Source organism: Aaosphaeria arxii, assembly GCF_010015735.1.
Source record: "Aaosphaeria arxii CBS 175.79 unplaced genomic scaffold BU24scaffold_3, whole genome shotgun sequence".
Classification (NCBI taxonomy): domain Eukaryota; kingdom Fungi; phylum Ascomycota; class Dothideomycetes; order Pleosporales; genus Aaosphaeria; species Aaosphaeria arxii.
The window spans coordinates 1667392-1683285 of record NW_022983476.1 but is presented as its reverse complement, the minus strand read 5'-3'; the positions used below and the strand labels follow the sequence as shown (position 1 = coordinate 1683285).

General features: G+C 52.4%; 3 protein-coding genes across 3 annotated transcripts; 2 read left to right on the top strand and 1 right to left on the bottom strand.

The window, feature by feature from the left end:
- Nucleotide 1: 1 nt before the first annotated feature.
- Nucleotides 2-1424, bottom strand: BU24DRAFT_407460 (uncharacterized protein; the record flags this gene model as incomplete). The annotated part of the gene is made up of 3 exons (XM_033525810.1): nt 2-856; nt 932-1183; nt 1317-1424. 3 exons carry the CDS (start codon nt 1422-1424, stop codon nt 2-4), a joined length of 1215 nt encoding a protein of 404 aa, XP_033385773.1.
- A 4343-nt stretch (nt 1425-5767) lies between these two features.
- Nucleotides 5768-6324, top strand: BU24DRAFT_150564 (uncharacterized protein). Its single transcript, XM_033521253.1, has one exon. It carries the CDS (start codon nt 5944-5946, stop codon nt 6256-6258), a length of 315 nt encoding a protein of 104 aa, XP_033385772.1. The 5' UTR covers nt 5768-5943; the 3' UTR covers nt 6259-6324.
- An 8401-nt stretch (nt 6325-14725) lies between these two features.
- BU24DRAFT_420478 (uncharacterized protein) lies at nt 14726-15853 on the top strand. The gene has a single exon (XM_033527481.1). The coding sequence runs from the start codon at nt 15146-15148 to the stop codon at nt 15449-15451; it is 306 nt and encodes a 101-aa protein (XP_033385771.1). The 5' UTR covers nt 14726-15145; the 3' UTR covers nt 15452-15853.
- Nucleotides 15854-15894: the final 41 nt, after the last annotated feature.

Sequence of the window (15894 nt, the reverse complement as noted above, 5' to 3'; positions counted from 1 at the left end):
ATTACATGGGTCGGCGATTGAGCATGTTGAGCATGTCGGAATCGGTAGAACTACGGCCACCGCCGTTGTCGCTCACGAGGTCATTGATGCGCATTCCCGGTCGATTGCTGGGCGTCTGAGAATTGGGAGGAGGTGGAGTTCTTCCCTCGCTACGAGGAGGCATAGGTTGGAGACCATTCGGGGCTTGGGGAGGGTAGTAGGGAGAAGTTGCGGATGCAGGAGGGGCCTGGCCGTGTGGAGAAGAGGCCGAGTAGTTGCTCTGTGGAGATCCTCGGCGGGGTTGTGTGGTATAGTAAGGGTCGTTTGCGGGTGGAGGGGGTGGAGGACCGGATTGATAAGAGGAGCTTGAAGGCGCTGGAGACGCAGCGGATGTTAGAGACGTTGGGTCTGGATAAGTATACTCTGGACCGGCGCTTCGATGAGGTAGCTGTGATGCGGTGGCAGGATTGGGAGGCGGCAGTGTTGGGGTATGAGGCTCCGCGTAGGGCCTCTTCCTGCTCATGGCATCACGGCTTCCCTCATCGTAAGAAGTGCCAGGTGGAGGAGGATAAGTAGAATGAGCTGGGTACGGACCTGACGCCCCTGTTGGGCTGGGCAAGTACTGTTGTCCGCGTGGCGGAGGCGGCTGCTGCTGCTGCTGTTGTGCATACGGATCTCCTCCATGGGGAGCGGGTTGGAGAGGTTGCCCGTATGCACCGTACATTGGTGGAGGAGCACCAACGCCACGCCAGACGGTGTGTGCAGGAACGAATGCCTGAGTCTGTGCCGAGACAGGAGTGAAGATACAGTCCTGGTTGAACCTCATGCAATTGGAGCAGCGGCCATCATCCGTGTTTTCGAAACCTGAGCATCGAATCTGTGGTATCACATATGTCATAAGCGAGCCAACTTTTGTGGGAGACGGACGGGAGGAATGGAGAAGTGAAATTACCTTGCGTCTCCTGCAGTAGCGGCAGGCGATGGCAGTTCTCTGTCGAGGAGCAGGCGGCTGGTGACCGTGGTTCATGTATTGAGGAGGAGGTGGAGGAGGCTGGGACGGGTGGCCTGCATATGGACCTGGTGGAGGAGGCGCTCGAGTCCATTCGTGGGGACCTGGGAGGCGGTAGGGCTGTTGGGGATGCTGATGAGCGGCCATATCGTGTCGAGGCTCTTGGGGAGGAGGTGGTGGGAGAGAGCTATTGATCTACAAGTAGGAAAGAAGAAGGAGGTCAGCTCGAGTGTAACGACGGGGAGACGAGAGCGGGTGTGCGACGTGCGGTGCTTACGGCAGGACGACACATGATCTTATGTGGTAAGGGCTGGAGGTAAGGACTTACATGAGATGGCTGCTGCGGGTGAGCATATGCGCCGTTGGCGGGCTGCTGAGAGGTGGGAGGCTGCCAGTGAGTGGGCATATGTCCTTGGCCGCCCTGGTGAGGAAACATTGCGGCGGGTCCGTGTGTAAGGGGGACAGGGAGGGAGGGAAGGAGGGAAGAGAGGAGGGAGAAAAGAAGAGAAGAGAGTAGGAGAGGGGAGTTGTGATGATGATATTAAAACGAGAGCCTGACGAGGTGAGGTGAGGTAAGGCAAGGCAAAGTAAAATAAGAGTAAGGTAAGGTAAGGTAGTTAAAGGTAGGGTTCGGTTCAGGTAGGCAGGGTAGGGAAGGGCAAGGTAGGGTAGGGGTAGGGGTAAGGGTAAGGGTGTGGTAGTGAAAAGAAGCAGAGACCACTTTCCACTGCTACACCATGGACCGGGACAAGGTCAAGGTCGAGAGACGACTAGTTACTGTGGTACTGTGTACACGAGGACGAGCGAGGCTCGAGAGGTAAAGTGGAGAGAGAGAGAGGGAGAGGGAGAGGGAGGATGATCCGGATAATCCTCTGGGCGTTTCCACGGGCGGTGATGGGGTGTCACAAATAGTTGGCCGGCCCGCTGAAGGTGCGGCTGCACGTCAGATTTGTGAAGGAGGGAGGGCGGCGGCGGTGCAATATTTGGATAGTGGGTGAGATGGGATGGGATTACTGAGCCAAGCCGAGAAGAGTAGCGGCGGACACGAGGTTGGGGGTAGTCGAGGAAGAGGATAGGAGAAAATAGGTAACCTCAGGTAGAGTGTGTTGTGTGTGTGTGTGTGTGTGTGTGTGTGTGTGTGTAAGAAAGAGAGGAGAGAAGCAGAAGAAGAAGAAGAAGATGATGAAGTAGGGGAGAGTGGGGGCCAGACGTTTGGTGTGGAGTTGGCCGAGACGAGCGGTCGTATAAGGAAAGGATGGATATATATAGGAGGGCCGTGTGTGCGTTCACTCTGTGAGTATGAGAGGATTGCAGTAGCGGTTGCAGTAGCAGTTGCTGTAGTAGCAACTGTAGCTGTAGTGAAACGGCGCAGTAATAATGAGGTTTGGTCGTGTTGTATTGAGGTTGTCGGTTTCCTCCGTATCGTAGTCGTAGTCGTTGTCGTTGTTTTTGTGAGAGGAAAGAAAGGAAAGACCAAAGGAAGGAAGGAAGGAAGGAAGGAAGGATGGGTGGGTGGAAGGGTGGGAAGGAAGGAAGGAACAAAAAGGTAAAGAGGACTAGATGTGGTATATAATAATAATGATAATAATAATACCCCTAGTGGTTGTCTGAAGTACCCAGCCAGTACTCACTCCCTTTCACTATTCTCTGACTGTTGCCCTAGAGTAGTGATGATGGTGGTAGAGTAATTGGTTGATGTCGTAGTACTCCGAAGTAGTATTATGTACCTATCCTTTTTCTGCTTTTCAACTCTGCTCCTCGGGTGTGGAACCAGAAGGAAGAGAGGGTCGGAAGTGGGATGTGTGTCTGGTTAAGGTAGAGAATAGAGAAGGAGGGTACCGTCCCGGAGACCAGAGAATAGAGGGACCCGATCCAAAGAATTCACTGACAGACTGTCTAATCAATTCGGAAGGGTGTGGTGGTGGCGGCGGCGGTAGTGGTAATGGTAGTGTAAGTGGTGGTAGTGGTGGGAGCACTGGGCGAAGGGAAGGGGTTTGATTCGAATTGAATCGATACCCTTCCTTGGTGGAGAAAGATGTAAGGTTGAGGCGAGTGCAGAGAGTGGTGGAGAGAGATATGGGGATATTGGAGAACGTGTGTTGTTGAGTGTATGTATGGTATGAATATACGAGTACGTATGAGAGTGTATGAGTGTAGGTACGAATGCGAGTGTGTTAGAGGAAGAGAGAGAAGGGGTAGGTGTGTGGGTTGCTTGAGGTACCGACAGGCAGGAGGCGAAAAGGCAGGTCCCGACAATGAAGAAAAAGAAGAGTTGGGGGACGACGGGGACGGGGACGGGGGGAACGAGATGGGGGGACGGGACGTCCACACACACATTAAACTTACCGATACACTTCCAACTACTCTGGGTGTCTGGGTACACTACATCACTACCGCCTTCACCATACACACTTATACAGTTATTATTACATCCACATCCACATCCACATTCACAAATATATCCACATTATTCTTCTTCTTCTCACATTATCAGACACTATAACAACTAATCGTTCCCATACACCTCTCCCCGAAGAGCCAAGCACAGAGAGTACATACGTTCATTACTTGCACTCATACATACATACATAACAGGAGAAGAACCGCCATCATCATCAAATTCATCGACAGGGAAAGGAACAGGGAGATGGGCATGTTGCAAGGCAAAGTGACAAGGGAAGGGAACAGGGGGAATGGGTAGGGCAGTCTTCTCGCGCGCAACATCCATTCCATGATCCATCCATCCTTGATCCATCCCATCACTTTGTTCAATCAATCAATGTTCAGCCCAGCAGACGAACCCGCCCGCCTAACAAATTCCACAGTACTTGTACTTGTCCGCTGGGCGGGAGTGTCCCTCCTCTTGCTTTCTTCTCCTTCTCAGCCCCGGCAAGCCTCCCTCTAGTAGCCCCTAGTAGCCCCCCCCTCCAGTAGGCCCCAGCAAGTGGCCCCCCTTCCCCCCCCCCAAGAGTTACAGTAGCCCCCATTAGCCCCCAGTAGTGCGCCCGTCTTCCAGCAGTAGTGGCCACCCACCATCCATCATGATCCATCTCCCATCTCTCCCTTCCCTTGCCCTTGTCCTTGTCCTTGCAACCCCCCCCCCCCCCCCCCCCCCCCCCTTCCTCCCCAGGTATGACCCCTGCCCCCAGTCCAGTCCATAGTCAGTAGTCAGAGTTCAGTAGCGTAATCACAAACAGTACTCACTACATACTACATACTACAGTACATACTGGTAACTCTGTACAGTAAGTTTACCTCTCACACAGCGCTCACTCACTCTCACACGCACAAACCCATCCACTCCTCTTCCTCCACCACCACCATCACCACCACCAACCATGTCACACACACACACACACACACACACACACACACACACACACATCCACCCCCTCCCTGCCTGTCCTTCTTCTTCTTCTTCTTCTTCTTATTCTAAGAAAAGATACTCAAGTAATTGTCATTCTTTCTTCTCTATTTTCAAGTCCTCATCTATATTCAGATCCCGCCTCATCAATCACCAACATGTCTCTTTCTATTCTTTTATTCTTTTATTCTTTTATTCTATCTTCATCGACTGCCACCAACACCACCGCCACCTCCCGGATAACCCACTCTCCCTCCTAACTCGTCCGTCGTTCTCGTCCTTGTCGCTCGTCCTTGTCTTCGCCGCCGCCGCCAACTACCACCACCACCACCACCACCACCACCATCATCATCAGGTGCAGCGCTACAGCAACTGCACACATTGCACTGCAATCTGCAATGCAATCTGCAATCCTGCACGCTGCACGCTGCGCACCTGCGGCCGGCGCACAGACAGCATGGAACCTAGCTAACCAACTACTGTACTCCGTACTGTACATGTACAAGTTTGAACTCACCACTTGACTAGATGCTAAACAGCTAAACAGAACAGAGAAGAACAGGACAGAACGGAACAAACGAGACGAGACGAGACGAGACGAGACGAGGTTTTCGACCCATTATGCACCAACCCAGCCTCAAGCCATCCCATCCCCTCCCTACCTGGATAGATACTAGCGTTCACACCTGCGACAAACATGCACCATAGTGACCATACACACAAATGTAAACTAACTACAAGTACTTAGACCATTGACCATACCATACCTCCCATACCATAGAGTACCATACAATCATCAAATGAACATCCTTGCCGTCCATGCACACCTGCACCAAGCAACATGCGACATGCAACCTGCACAGACTTGCGCGCGCGCGGGCGGCTTTTCTGGCAGAGCGCTGCGGGCCTGTTCCCTGCCGCTGGTCCGCCCGCCTTCCCTAAGTTCCCTCCCATCCCATCCTTCCCCCCCCTCCCCTCCCTTCCCTTCCCTTCCCACGCTCACCGTCATCCACCCAACGTTCCCATCCTTTCATTATGTATTACTCATTTCACCCCTTCTCATCTCATCTCATCTCGTTCACCCAATCCATAATTACCTTCAATGGATACAAGTGCAAACAACATCCTTGTAGACGTTTTGTTCCTCAAACATCAATATCCCTGTTGCGTGTTCTCTCAAATTCTACGAGACCACACTCTCAAGTCTGTCTCTGCCACCACCCGCTAGTCCCCTTCTAGAACCTCTCTCCTCGCTTACCGCCTAGCCCTACCCTTTGCTTACTGTACGGAGTACATACACATACAGTTGGGAGGTACACATGCAATGCACTTTGTACTCTGTACTCTGTACTCTCACTATCAATTAATCAATGAGATACCACTCCTGTACTCCGTACTCGAGCTACACGGGACGGGACTGTCAACTCTCCGTGCAACGCGGGAAGATAACATGGAATCAATACTTTGTGCCATTCGTATATCTCCCCAAGTAGAACAAGATACCTAGAGTATTTCCTATTATAGACATTGGCTACAATATCCACATACGTACATTTCCCCATCATCAACGATCAATCCTCTATTTGTATAGATGCCTGGGGACCCACAACCCATCATTCCTTGCTCGTCAAATACACTACGTCGACGGAGTGCTCCGTACCGTTCTCGCCGTCGGAATTGCAGAGTCACATCACCATGTACGTCGGAAAATAGCATGTTACGTAGATGTAGATCTCCGAACCAGCGGGGAAAGGGCAATTTGAGCAAGGCGAGGCGAGTGCCTGTCCCCATTTCATTCCATTCCCATCCCATTCCATTCCACTGCATCCTATCGTATCACACCGTTCCCGTCTCGTTTCATTTCATTTCGTACTCCGTTGTGCTGTGTTGTGTTGCGTTGCGTTGATGTGTAACTAACTAGTGCGATATGTGTTGTGTGCAACTTTTTCCCAGTCAGGTCGTTGGTCGTAAGTTGTTGGTAGTTGGTCGCACGCACATGGCAGACAGTAGCTTGGATACGGTCCGTACGGAGTCGTTATCAAGTCTCGACCAGTAAAGTATGTAGTGCAAAGCAGCAAAGTGGTACGAAGCAAGTCCACCGGTGAGGTCTTCTTGGTTGGTGTTTCGTCTTGCTCTTGGACATCTTACACGCAACGTGCATCCCCCACAAACGAGACGGAAACAACATCGCACAGCACAACAGAGTGACACACATGAACACAATACTCCGCAAAAGAGCCGACGAGGTACGTCCGACCAGTGACCCAAGAACAAGCGCCCCTAGTTACCCTCCCGCCTCCCTGCCCCCCGGCCAGAAGAATTTATATACATATGTATCACGGTCGCACAACGTCTGTGGAGTAAAGTAGATGCCTATGCCTAACATGAAGAGGAGAAGCAGAACATAACTACGCCCCCTCGGCCCTTCACAAGGGAAAGAAACTGTCGTGTAATATGTATGTACATGCCCTCACCCCAGAGCGTCCGTGTAATCATGCATATTCTTCTCTCTCTTGCGCCGTACTCGGGAGAATGAAATTGAAGACGTAGTCTAGATTCTCGTGGGTGAAGCAGCCAACGTACAGAACGGCTTTGAGGTCGATGCGAATATCAACGTCAGTCGCACGGCAGGTAGGAAACCGCCGTACTTGATACCGTCGTATCGACGGAGCGTTCTCCGTGCTGCCGACCCTCTTCCTCTTTTGGTTCTCTTGTAAATTCTGCATTTCAACGATAATCTCGAGCCCTGGATGATTCGACTTCATGCGTCGGTCGGTAAACTTGCATTTCTACAAGCACAAGAAAATTCGCTGCTACTGCGGTGCAGAAAATCTCCATCACCTTCTAACCAGGATCAGGATCATGGTCAGGGATAGCATCACGATCACAATCGTGCAAGCATAGAGCATACCACGCGTAGGACCTTGTCCTATCCACACCTCTCTCTCTCTCTCTCTCTCTCTTTTCCTTATCGTGATCGTCGTCGTTATCGTCGTCATCAATCACCGATGTCAAGTCAAGTCAAGTCACAGCCCTTTTTCCGTTTTGTCTGTCGCAGACCGAACGAGACGTGAACTCCTTTGGGCGACCACCACCGCACGCCTGTGCGTGTGAGCGCAACGAGACTAGAGAGAAGAGAGTAAGAAAGATTTCGGGGGGAGAGTCATTGATAGGTCCGAGTAGCAAGTAGACCTAGCCACCCTGTCCACCCCCAAAATACAAGGTTTGCGATCTGGCAGGGGGTGATGGGCAAAGGGCAAGGGCAAGAAAATATGTGTGTCCGGCGCGCGCCTTGGACCGACCACGACCACTACTGTTACCTGTACTACACCGAAAAGAAAAAAAGCGACTGGGGGGGGAGGGACGAGGGAATACGAGAACCAGGAAAGTAGCAGACGTCGAGCCAGCTACTACCTAAGTAGGAAGTACTTGCACAGAGTACAGTACATATTGTACCTTGTTGGATGCCGGGTGCGGGCAAGTGAATAATTAGAAGCTGTCTTAATAGGCTCTACCTAAGGTAAGGTAAGGTATTGCAAGCCAGCCAGCCATCCAGCGAACGGTCGAACAGGACGGGCGAGTTTGGGTCCCGGGCCGGGGGCTTTTCCCAGGCCAGCGTGGGCGAGCAATCAAGTTGGCACGCCAAGCCACGGGTATGGCCGTCTGCAAGGCGTCGGAGCTTGCCAACTAACTGGGGAGAGGGTGGGCGTGCGGCTTTGCGGCCACATGGGATGGGAAGGGAAGGGAAGGGAGACGGCGCGGGTGCGTGCGTGTGTACGTGCGTATGTCTGTGTCTGCGTCTGTGTCTGCGCAAGCCCCCATGTGTCTTCCCGAGAGTCAGTTGAAACGGATATACCTACGGTAGGTAATAAAATATCAAGACTGAAGAGTGAGGTAGGGCGGTGGGTGGGTGAATGTGCGTGCAGGAAGGGGAATGTGACAAGAGGAGGCTCTCAATCTCAGCAAAAGTACGGAGTGGTGTGCGTCCAATGCTGCCGTCTTCTAAGCCTCCAACGTTCATCCTTCCAGCTCCATGAGATGTATTGTTCCATGCATCTCGATTGTCTACTCTGTACTCTGTAATTCTGCCCAACACCCTCAACTCTCTCTGTGGCCGCCATGAACGACGGGTCACCTCATCAACGCCCACGCCTTACCCAAACCCCAACAACCGCCAATACGTACCAACATCCTCACTTCACGTATATGCATGCACCCACTACTCGTTCGTACCTTTTCCGTCCGTTGCATACAGTAGTTTTCATCTCTTCTACTCCATCCACTGCAACTCCGCAGAAACTCCGCAACCACCCCAATATAAAAATCCTGCTCGGCCGTTCCAGGTCTCGCACCATGGCCGGAATTCCCCAATTCAACCGTCGGGCGAAGAGTATGTCACTCGCTGGCGCCCGTGCCGCGAGCAAGCGAGCTACAATAGTGCCTATAGAACTTATTGCTGCTGCAGTATAGAGGCGTAGATTGGACCGCAGATGACGATGCTGCCCTGTGCCTCTTGAGTACATTGCAAAGTAGGGTTGCGTTACAGCGTCGGGCGTCACGCGCTCGCACGGCGGCTCATGTTGACAATTCCAATTACCCTCCCGCCCTATGACTTGACCAGAGTGGAAATAGACAGGGACCAGACAGGAAAGAAAGTCAGTCAGGCAGTCAGACGTACGATTACGAACAGACTCTACTCTGCGCAGGGCGGCGAGAGGCGGCAGTATCTCGGGCAGGCTACTACGAATCTATCGGCGGCAGCGGCACTATAGTTGCCTACGCACCGTACCGTAGAATCCCATTGTGTCGTGGGCGGGCGTGCGTGCGTGCGGCCCATCGCATAATGGAACCAACGGCACTCAAAGAACGGGCCGTGTCCTGTAGGTAACCTTATGTCCTTGTCCTTGTCCTCATCCCATTTTTTGCTGCCGAGCCATGACTCTTTGACTGTTCAGACTTTCCTTGACAGTCGCTAATTAGTAGCTACACGAGTAGTCTCGGTCTAATGAATTCGCCCCGTACTCTCTACCAGAATGAAGGGAAAAAAGGACGAAAGGCATACGAGGAAGATCCTGCCACGAGATCGTGTTGGAACCAATTCCTTCTGTTCCTACCCACCCACTTAACTTACCTACTGTGTACTTTTCCCAACCATGGATACAACATGTGCGCGCGGCCCGGCTTTCACGGCTGACTTGCTTTTTTGAGCCCCATGTCATGTCACTAATTACTTGTAAACTGAAGCTAATTAGTTCTGCTCGCCGACGACAGCTGGCCTCCTTCTTCCTGTTCCCGCGCTACTCAGGCGTGACGATGCGACAATGTGCCCAACCGCCGCCGTCGAGTTCCCACATCCTGGGCCACGGGTTACAGGGTTGGCCTCGTGTGGGCTCCTTTTGTGGCATGCAACCCAGATAGGGCTGGTCCGCCTCTGCATTCTCTGGGCATAGGGCATCGCATCGCATGGCTTGCTATGGGAATGGCTCGCCGGCCTCATACTTCGGGCTCTGCCAACTCTTGCCTGCTACTCCGTACGAAGTACTGCATGCTTGCACCACGAAGGATTGATCATACACCCGGCAAGTATGAATATGTGCGGGTGGAGAGAGAGAAATGCATCCATGCCGTGGCGCCGTGTTGGTGCACCACGCTTCCACCAGTGACCGCGAGCGCACGATCAAGCTAACAAGAAGAGCGATGTTGAGCATTTTGATTGTACGGCCTACGTGACTCGAAGCATCAGGCAGTATCGTGGTCAGCGGGTCATGGCCCCGTCACAGTACGCGCCAGAGATCTTTGCCAATGCCAGACAAAGCGGTCAAGCCGTTCGCGGTCGCAGATGCGAAGGGAAAGAAAAACTTTTCTCTCGACCTCTCCATTTGGATACATGTTTCTTGTATGAAGTTCCGCCTAATGAAGCCGACGCGGTCCCGCTCAGGTTCAACCGTACCGTTCCCTCGCTGTTCTGCTCAGCCATTCGTCCCAGAAGTCCTCCGACCCCGGCGCTGGCGTATGTTCGACCAGCAACTCAACCATGGAACGCGGTAAGGCTAATCTTGGTCTGTATGATTCGCCGAGCCCTACTTCTTGGAGCCCGGGACGAAAGCGCCAGCATATTTACCAAAAAAAGAGGTCCCCAGCAGATTTGGGAAACGCTTCGAGGCTAGTGCCGGTTTCCCGCTGGCTGCCATGACGGCACCCACCAGCAGCGCGAGGCGGACAGAACGGGCAAGACGGGGTGCATCCAACGAACACGCATACAAACACGCTGTTCTATCGCCTAGAGATACGCCGTTTGCACTTAGATAACCATCAGATCCTGGTGGAAGGTTTAGCTAGTGGGATCGGTGGGGAACGCAAGGGAGGCGTAATACAATAATTTCACATCACATTGACTCTTCTCAACCGCTGTTCGCCTGCCACGAGTCCCCGACTCGCTCTCAACGCTTTTCTTCCAGCTCAATAGCGCGAACGAAGGAGCGCTGCCCGAAAAGGGCTCAACTAGCCGACTAGTCGACTGACATGCCTTGAAAATTAGACGGTTAGATGGATGGCATCATGCGGTAGATGCAAGCTGGCGGGCCGCTGATTCACGCCCGCCGGCTCGCCAATACCAGGATTAAACAGGATGGCCTGCAGCCAATGACCATGTCCTCTAAGGGATATTCGAATAAATATCAATGGAATCAATTGTCTGGCTGGCCACGACGACGCGTGCCTTGCATGATCGATGCGGGTAAATCCATCAAACCATCCCCGTGAGCACTTTAGGGCAGACAGGAAGGAGGACAGTACGCAGCTGCGTAGGGTCACAAGACACTCGCTGGTGCCCGTCAGCCTTCGTTTTCAAATCACTTTACGCTTTATTGTAAAGCTATAAACGGCGGGCTGACAATACCGCAGCCAATCGTTCGGGTAGGGCAACGGTTGTAGTTTGATTGATTGCCACACCGCATCTTGCCGTCCGACGACACTTACCTCGTAAGTAAATTCACACATGTTGCAGGCATCGTGAACGGTATGCTACCTTCAAGCATCTTGCTTGTATGGAGCATGCATGACGAAAGCTGCCGGGTCTAAAAGTCGTCTTCTGCCCTCCTCAGCACTTGCACCGCAACTTGCAGTGGCGATCTCGATACACCGTTGTGGCCTGGTCCCTACCAATCTCATGTAGGACGGAGTAGAACACCACCACCTGGTTCACTGTGACACTTAACCTGGGGTTTGCGATATGGCAAGCGATGATCTGCATCACGCTCCCCTATCCAACACACCATCAGCATCCTCGCTCCGACGAATGGGGACGGCATGGGATTCCGTCCTTGATAGAGTGATGTTGTAGAGTAGATGGGCGTTCCGGGAACTAAACGGGTGAAACTGCAGGACATGGCACGAGATCACGGGTCGGGACGAGGATGGATAATTGTGGATTGCGAAGCGTTACAATTGCCGCTCTCAAGGGCAGGATTAGATTGACGAAGGTTCGTGCGACCTTGTCCGCCAGACGGCTGGGGCAAAGGATGTAGAAAGTTTGAACTTGTGCGATAAGGAGTGATAAAAGGGTCGGCACGCTGTGTGGCTTTGGGAAGGATCCCAATCGAGAGAGAACCGCCGCCTTCTCCGCAAGTTATCCATGCTGCACGCACTATCAAATCTAGAAATGTCAGACGCGAATGAGGTGTGCACCGATGTTCAATTGCCTGTGCCACCTCAACACACCAGGATTAGAGTTCGCTGAGCGCTGACACCAACAAGACAGGCAGCAACAAATTAAAAGGTATTCACCGATCTTGCAAGCGTAGCGTTTCAAATACTGTTGGCGTGAAGAAAACTGTCGTTGGCCCTGTGACACTGCCGCATCGTGTTGTGCCTTGATATAAGCGTAACGACGCCTCGAGACCGCAGGCGAGGTTTATTGTACTCTATGTACGTATGCATCGAATTGCATGCGTGCAGTAGTGCGCTCCATCTAATGCTGTGCTGAGGCACAGGTTTCCTGGCCGGGTGAAAGGTCCTTTTTCACGATAGAATCAGGATTCCCCCGCTCCGCCTCGGGTCAGCAGCGAAGACACCCAATGTGAGGCTTGGCCCCCAATCGCAACGAGCGGCTGCATCCAGGCGAACGTCCAAGGATACGAACGTTGCATGACGGGAAGATCTGACGCAATTGAATAGTTGTAGCGAGGATTGCGATACTGACGAGTAAGTGAGGTGAATTAGTTAGATGTTACGAGGTGCGACAAAGCGTAAGCATAATTCCTGTGAGTGCTCCGTACTCTGATGTTGTAGGTCTCTCGCATACCATGTACACGCTGGAATCCGACGTGAGTACAGTCCTTGGCCAACAACCACTGCGGTTCCTATCTAAGGTTGTCAATGCGAAATAAACGGAGCAAAAGGCAGAATCTCGACTCATCTATTACTACAACGGGTTAATTGCAAGCAGTGATCGGTGTGACAGATAGCATGGAGAAGGATGAGAGACGCGCCTGGCGCAAATTTAGCAGCAAACACACCGCCGTTTTCGAACATGCCCGAAGGAAGCGCGCTGGCGTGGGGTCAGTAGGCGCTCCACAGAGTGTACGAAGCTGGAATTGTTGGACATTGCACATTGCCCAGCGTGGGCCTGATGTGGTTGCAAAACTGATGCAAGGCCGAGAGCCGAGCCGATGATGATGAGATACACGCAGCACAATCGATAGATACATATTAGGCGAATGACCTACTGTCACCTGTGTAGGTAAGTATGAACGTGGATCGGATGGGCTGGCAATTATTGCCGTTCAGTGTGAAGTAGTGTGCATGGGTGTTGCAAGACGTGCGGCCGGTCAAGCAAGTAGCAGAACTAATAGGAAAGTAGCGGATATGGAGCAGCCATGCACTGGACAGAGCACAGCACGGCACAGCACAGCACAGTACAGTGCATCCAGGCTGGGAGCGAGAGAGTGGGCCATGCTAGGCGGACAGTCCATCGCACCCATGCGCTCGAACGAGTGAGCGCCCCGGCCCGTCGCGGCCTGCTGTGACTTACAGGCCTGGGAAGACCAGGGTACAGGCTGTGGGGAGCAGCTGATCGGAACAATCAATCTCAGTCTCGGCAGAGGACCCCGGCGTGTGCGGAGGGAGGATGATGCGCTGTCCTTGCCCCAGGGAAGAGTAAGCATGGCATGTTTCAGCTTGTACTGCTGCTGGAGTCACGGCAACTGGAGGGTAGATGCGGATCATTGCGAAGACGGAGGCAAAGGCGGAGGCACCGTGAAATGATGGTGACGAAGGCGATGACGAGAGCGAAGAAGGGTGTGTGGCACGAAAAGGGGGCAGAACAAACGTTGGGATACAGCTAGCGATCGACAAATGAGATGCATGGGCGGGAAGGAAAGAAAGAAAAAAGGCGTCGTCGCCCTCGCTTCGCTTCGATGGGTTCGTTTGGACGGGCGGAGGGTTGGGATTGGAGTGGACTCAAGGTGGAGGCGCACCGATTATTGTTCGTTTCGTTGTGTGCGTATCGTGTGTGTGTGTGTGTGTGTGTGCCACTGTGTGGGTGTGGGGTGTTGGAAGGCCAGACAAGGACAATGCCAGTAGGGAAGAAAAGCTAGCATATCGAGCGAGCCAACAAGACAACAGAATCAGAATGGTAAGGGCAGCTGGGCAGCCTAATGAATCAGCCGACAAGAGTGGGAGCATGATTACTTGTACACAAGACATCGTCTGCTGGCGATGGGAAGAGGCTGTGGCTGTTTACTGAAAACAGACGTTCTACACAGCACAGAAGTCCGAATTAGCGGCATCATTAGCATGAGGAGCAGCAGCATGGGGACGGGCAGTAAAGGCGGGCCGTCTGAAATGTACCTGTAACCTGTGTCGGTACAATGGGATACATACGGTCCACGGAGAAGGCACATTTCTAGTGTATGTGGACCGTACATGCACTATACGGCATCGTGGACCGTACAGTAGTCATCAATTAGACACGTCGTAGTAGCATTGCTATGAGCATAGCGCGAGACGGGTTGGATCAAGGACGGATCATTCACTGGGAAGGAAAGGGAGGGAAAAAATGAAGGGAGAGAGAGAGAGTCGAGAGGGGAGATGATGGTTTGTGGCATTTGTGGGTTGTCTCTCGGAGGCCGCCCCTGTCCGGGCCTTACCCGTTTTAGCTCACATTCGAGCCGTGCACCACGTTTTAGCTCGTCACATGACTGAATCCGTATGCATGGCGTGTGTCGTGCTATCTAAGCGTGCGCTGTGAGTGGAGCGACTAACGTTTTGCGCCGTTCAGACTTTCTTAGGTAGCATGGCATGGCATGGGTAGGTTAGGTTAACAACACATACCATACCATACCATACCACTCCACACCACCACCATCACCATCATCATCACCATCATCACCACCATCATCACCACCACCACCATCAAGCTAATTGCTCAACTTTTTTTTTACTTACTTACTTACGGCTCGACTCGACTCGACTGTCAGCTACAATCATACACTCGACTACGGTAGCACAGGTGCCACGATTCCTTGCTCTTACCGTTCACCATCGTTGTACCCTTCCCTCAAAGCTGACATTCTTGTTACTGTCCAAATGACCAGTCTAGTCTATCTTTCTTCCAGCCATACTACGACTATTAGTTCAGATGTCTTTTTAGCCATCTTCTCATGGCTGCCTGATGTACTCGAACTTACATCTTTCTCGTCTGTATTGACAGTCCACTAACAACTCCAACTATCCGTGCCTCATCCGTGCCTCCTACCTATGCCCGTCTTCACATATTTCCATACACACCATACATGAAACACTACAGAACACACGCAATACAAACCCCAAAAGTCTACACATTTCAAGCCCTTGTCGTGCACTGTCTGGCATCGTCCTTTCTTCCGCTATATGCGCCAGTCAGCGCCACTACCGACACACCCCTCCCTCCCCTCATCATCTTACAACCGCATTCAGCGAGCATCCCAACACGGACACAGCAATACCCTACACACCTTGCTCCTCAGATCCCAATCCCGTTCCCAAAATCTCACATCCTGCCGCTTGCCGCCGCTGTCTCTTCCCATTGGATCTTCGTCCAGCACCCGGCGCGCGCTTGAAGCGGTCGAGAGTGTTCTCCCCTTGCTAGCAAGCTCATTCACTAACGACCGAGGCAGCTCCAGCCAATTTCCTATCCCTTGCTGTGTTAACCGCAAAATCTCTCAGGCCCGTGGGGCCGGGGCTTCGCAAGAGCGAGAATCCCCTTTTGCGTTTTCTGCTATGCGCCCAAGACCTCAATCGCCTCTCGCCAGGTACTTGCATATAAGACATCACCTTTTACGCCCCGTACCGGCATAAACTTGGTACGGATCGGGAATTTATACTTTCATCTTTCCCTCCAATAATTCCCACCAATGGATATTCTATCATTCCTCACCGATGAGGAAAACCAACTCTTATGCCGAACAAGACAGATAGAATTCTGGCTAATCTATTGTGTATTGAGGTAACATGTTCTGGACGCCTGTTTCGTGTCAGGAAATGCATACTGACAAGGCTTTCT

Excerpts from the sequence above, each read along its gene's own strand:
- BU24DRAFT_150564 (XM_033521253.1), top strand. The coding sequence starts at position 5,944 with ATGCCTGGGGACCCACAACCCATCATTCCTTGCTCGTCAAATACACTA.
- BU24DRAFT_420478 (XM_033527481.1), top strand. The coding sequence starts at position 15,146 with ATGAAACACTACAGAACACACGCAATACAAACCCCAAAAGTCTACACA.